The 5,000-nt window shown below is 54.3% G+C and overlaps 1 protein-coding gene across 1 annotated transcript in view; it reads left to right on the top strand.

Annotated features, from left to right (window-relative positions):
- Positions 1–5,000, top strand: part of PTSG_10459 (uncharacterized protein) — an 11,256-nt gene that overhangs the window by 401 nt on the left and 5,855 nt on the right. Inside the window, exons 1-11 of the mRNA XM_004988783.1 lie at positions 1–60; positions 252–348; positions 598–644; positions 992–2,378; positions 2,653–2,777; positions 2,946–3,119; positions 3,441–3,621; positions 3,876–4,001; positions 4,250–4,350; positions 4,551–4,704; positions 4,939–5,000. The exon at positions 1–60 is cut by the window's left edge and continues 401 nt beyond it; the exon at positions 4,939–5,000 is cut by the window's right edge and continues 76 nt beyond it. Of these exons, the coding sequence (XP_004988840.1) occupies positions 4–60; positions 252–348; positions 598–644; positions 992–2,378; positions 2,653–2,777; positions 2,946–3,119; positions 3,441–3,621; positions 3,876–4,001; positions 4,250–4,350; positions 4,551–4,704; positions 4,939–5,000 (2,511 nt within the window). The 5' untranslated portion in view covers positions 1–3. The remainder of the gene's footprint in view (positions 61–251; positions 349–597; positions 645–991; positions 2,379–2,652; positions 2,778–2,945; positions 3,120–3,440; positions 3,622–3,875; positions 4,002–4,249; positions 4,351–4,550; positions 4,705–4,938) is intronic.

The raw sequence follows: 5,000 nt of genomic DNA, 5'->3' as shown, positions 1-5,000 counted from the left end.
GCAATGGCAGACCGTGCGAGCTTCAGCGATGAGCATACTCCTCGCACCCCAACGCGACAGGTTGGTGTGTGTTGTGTGTGTGTGTGCCTATGTTTGTCGTGTGTGTGTGTGTGTATGACTATGTTTGTCGTTGTGTGTGTGCGCGCGCGTGTGTGTCTATGTTTGTCGGTGTGTGTGTTTGTGACTGCAAGAGGGTGTAGTTAAAGAGCTGACGTTGTGCGCTGTGGTTGATTCTTTTCCTCGTTTGCCAGACATCGTCAAAGCTGTCGAAGGTGCTTGGATACTCGCCGGGCGAGACTGAGACAGATTCCCTCCCAACATCACCAGCCAGCAGAGGGCGCGATTCAGGTTCGTTGGCGGCGGGCTCGTGCACACCCCTTGCGGTTTTGGTGACTGTGTGGGTGTATCTGTGTCGTGTGGAGGAGGAGGAAACCTGGTGGAAGAAACTGGTGGAAGGATGAATGCATGCATGAGCGAATGTGGGCGTGCACGAACATGGGTGCATGGCCGTGTTATTTGTGGGCCTCCCTGCTGGTTGCAGCACACATCTCACCCTGCCTCCCCCGGCATTCGACCATTTGGTTCAAACACACACAGGAGCGCGACCATCTGATGCAGACCAAATCATGGATTTATTGGATAAGGTGCATGTTTGAGAACGCCATGCGTGGGCGTGTATGCTGCTGCTGTGTGTGTGTGTGTGTGTGTGTGTGTATGACGATGTGTGTGTGTGTGTGTTGTGAATAGGTTCTCGTCAACAGCAACATGCTTCCATTTCTTTGCGCACTTCAAACAATACCAACACACACACACACACTCACACGCACACACACACACACACGCATCCATACATACATACATACATACATACATACATACATACATACATACATACATACATACATACATACATACATACATACATACATACATACATACATACATACATACATACATACATACATACATACATACATACCCATCGTGGCAGGCGCAGAGCACGCGGCTGGATCGGCAGCGGTCAACACAACAGCCCATCCTCAACCTCGACATGAGCCCAGGGAGTGCGTCAACCCGCCCACCGGCGTCACCATCATCAACGTCGCTGTCACAGTCGCAGACACCACGGGCACGCTCGTCCTCGTTTGGCATCAAGGGCCGCTTTACTCGCACCCACTCCGAGTCTGCCTCATCGTCGTCGTCGTTGCTGTCACCGTCCAAGCGCAAGCTGTCGCACTCGGCAAAGAAGGCGCGCAGCAAGCACCGCGGTAGTGGCGGCGGTGATGGTGATGGGGGTGATGGCAGCAGCATGGGCAGCAGCCGCAGCTCAGTCGTGTCTGCAGGCCGTGGCAGTGTTCACAGCAATGGTGATGGCGAGGACAACAGCAACAGCAACACCAACACCAACAGCAACAGTGCGTTCAGCACGCCATCGCACAGCGCCCGGAGCAGCAAGGGTCGAACGTGGTCGTGGCGAGAGAAGCTGCCATCATCGCCGTTTGGTGGCAGTCACTCCATCGCCACCAGCAGCGAAACGCTACAGCAGCGCCTGGCTGCTGCTGCCCGCACCACAGATGATGATGGTGATGATGATGATGGCGGTGGTCATGGTGGTGGCGGTGGCGGTGATATCTATGACAACCTCCTTGCAGCAGCGGACTTTGGTGGCGATGGTGTTGGCGATGATGATGACGATGATGTTGATGACGGCGACACCCACGGTGTCGGGGCGAGCGCTGGTGGTGGTGAGCGGGGTGCTACTCGCGTGATTCGTGGATCGAAGGATGAACACACGACCAACACCACGGTCACCGACATCAACATGGACAACACTGGTGGTGGTGGTGGTGGTGGCGTTGGCGATGTTGACGTGACGCCAACACGCGATGGAGCCGCGGGAGGAGGAGGAGGCGAGACGATGACACGCGGACGAACGCTTTCAGCAAGCGAACCATCGGCAGAGTACAAGCAGCGGCGGCAGCAGCAGCAGCAACAGCAGCAGCATCGCCCGTCCATGGCATCTGTCGTGTCAAGCACGTCAACCACGTCTGCGTCGTTGCGTGCAAGCACGGCCGGCGGTGGGGGCGGTTCCCGTGCTGTGGACCTTCGCGCCGTGTGCACATTTTACGAGGAGGTGGAAGATGTGTCCGCTCTGCCGCCCGCACACCGCGCGGACATTAGCGAAACCAGCACGAGCAGCGCACGCGTGAGCGACAGCGGCAACAGTCTGGTTGCGCCATCGGACAAGTGGATGCTTGAAACACGTGGATCATCCCAGGACAGGCCAACGCGGCACTGGCAGCTTGGTTTGGACATTTTCGGGTTTCAGTCGCCAGACCCAAACGCAACATTCTTCCGGCAGCATTTTTACAAGCAAGGTGATGACATGACGCGCACACACGTTTGTACACAGGACAATCGATGCTGCTGCTGTGGGTGTGCATGTGCATGTGGATTGTGTGTGTGTGTGTGGATTGTGCGTTTGTGTGATGCTCATGTGCTTGTATCTGTTGCTAACGCTGAACACATTCACACATTCACACACACACACACACACATTAACACACACATTAACACACACACACACTAACACACACACACACACATAAACACACATTAACACACACATAAACACACGTATCCACACTGCAGACCACCAAACGCTGCTTGCGCAGGATGAGGGCGAGGGCGACGTGATTGTGTCGTTTAGGCGTGAGATTGCACGCGAGCCAGACAGCGGGCAGTCCCAATATCGCATCATCTACAGATCGTCAAAGGTATGGATGAGCACGTGCAAACGACACTAGTGTGTGTTGTGTGTGATATGTATGATGTGTGTGTGTGTGTGCGCTCGCATGAAGGTTGTTGAGTACACTGCACGCAATCGCGCCACGAACACTCAACCACCACCAACTCACATCCCCCTATCGACCAACCTTGTGCAGTATGGCACGGAGCGGCTGGTGCTTCCCGCGTCGTCCATCCCCAATGTTGACGGTGCGGCGTGCATGAAGGAGGTGGCACGAGCACTGTATCCGCAGCTCAAGTCGTCATCGCTCCGCTTGGCGCAGGTCTCGGACCAGCTTCTGGATGACATTCTCTCCCTCGACGAGTGTGCGGTGCGTTGATGCCTGCAGGCAACACAAGGAGTTGTGTGTGTGTGTGTATGCGTGTGTGCGTGTGTGCGTGTGTGTGTATGTGTGTGTGTGTGTGTTTGTTGTTTGGGGGGGGGAGGAATAGGTCTTTTTTCACCGTGTGTGCGGCACGAGTGTAGTCATTACAACTTGCAGGTGGCTTCAAGCCCCTTGCTCTCACACAAGCGCCCATGCACATAGTGCACAACAACACCAACAACGAACTCACCTCCCCCTTCCCTCCCTCTCTGTCACTTCATACCATTTTATTATCATTTCATCACTGCAACCCTCCACACGCAACAGATCAACGCGCGCCGCTGCTACAAGTTTGGTGTTTTGTACTGCGCAGGCGGGCAGACGACGGAGGAGGAGATGTTTGCAAACAAGCACGGCTCGGCCGAGTTTGAGCGCTTCCTTGGTCTCATTGGCAAGCGCGTACCGCTTCAGGGGTTCACGGGTTTCAAGGGCGGCCTGGACACAGAGAGTACGTTCGTTGCACGCACGCGCATGTGAGGGGGGGAGGGAAGAGGGTTCGTGTATGTGTGTGACTGTTTGCTTGGTTGCACAATGCATGTCACATATGTGTCACTGTGTGTGTGTGTGTATGCTGGTTGGTTGGTTGATTGGTTGGTTGGTTGGTTTGGAATGTGCTTTGTTCCGGGGTCATGTTGTTTTGTGTGTGGTTGCATTGACACCACGTGCGTTTCGTACCTCATCACCATCACCATCCATCTGCAGACAACCAGACTGGAACGGAGAGCGTGTATTCGATCTACAAAGACGTTCTCATCATGATGCACGTGTCGACGCTTCTTCCATACCGTTCCGGCGACGAGCAGCAAATCCTCAGGAAACGACACATCGGTGCGCGCTCGTGTGTGTGTGTGTGCGTGTGCGTGTGTGTGTGTGTGCGTGTGTGTGTGTGTGTGTGTGTGTGTTAGTATTGTGTTAGTATTGTGTTAGTATTGTGTTAGTATTGCCACTTCACGCTCGTTGCTTGTATCAGTCATCTCTTGTCCACGAAAATTCAAGGTCTCACCAATCATCTCCCACTCTCACTCTCACTCTCACTCTCCTCTTTTGTTTCGGCCACGCCTTGAAATTGCCTGCAGGCAACGACATTGTTGTGTTTGTGTTTCTGGAGGATGACGCCGGTCCCGTTGATCTCACCTCGTTTGCGTCCAATTTCAACCACGTCTTCATCCTCATCAAGGTCTGCAAGCGTCGATCCACAGCTCTCTCTCTCTCTCTCTCTCTCTCTCTCTCTCTCTCTCTCTCTCTCTCTCTCTCTCTCTCTGTGTGTGTGTGTGTGTGTCCTTACATGCGTGCGCCCTGTTCCATTTCCACTAAACGTGGCGCATTTACTTTCCTTCTCCTCCCCTCACCCTTTTGCTCCCCCCTTTGGCCGTTTAGGTCGTGCATGCGAGCGAGACATCGCGCCACTACCGCGTGTCCATTGCGCGCAAAACGGATGTGTCACTGTTTGGGCCGGACCTTCCATCCGACGCCATCTTCACCTCCACAGATATTCGCAGAGGCATCTTCCACCGCTTCCTCCTCGAAAAGGGTGAGGGGAGAAAGGAGATGGTGTGTGTGTGTGTGCGTGTGCGTGTGCGTGTGCTGTTTGTGCGTGTACTTGCGTGTATGTGTGTGTGCGCGCGTGTGTGTTTGGGCTGTTGTATGAAGAATTGGTGATGGTGACATGTGCACGGGATTAGTATCACACATTTGTCTCGTGTCTTTCTCTCATAACGCTGTCTCTCGCCCTCGCGTTCTTACACACACGCACCAAACACTCCAGCCATCAATGCGGAGAACGCGTGCTACGCCTCTGGTCACTTTGCAAAGCTTGCGCGACGCACA

The sequence above is a fragment of the Salpingoeca rosetta genome (genome assembly GCF_000188695.1).
Source record: "Salpingoeca rosetta unplaced genomic scaffold supercont1.33, whole genome shotgun sequence".
NCBI classification, from domain to species: Eukaryota; class Choanoflagellata; order Craspedida; family Salpingoecidae; genus Salpingoeca; species Salpingoeca rosetta.
Note: the sequence above shows the minus strand (reverse complement) of the source record. Positions and strands in the feature narration are given on the sequence as shown.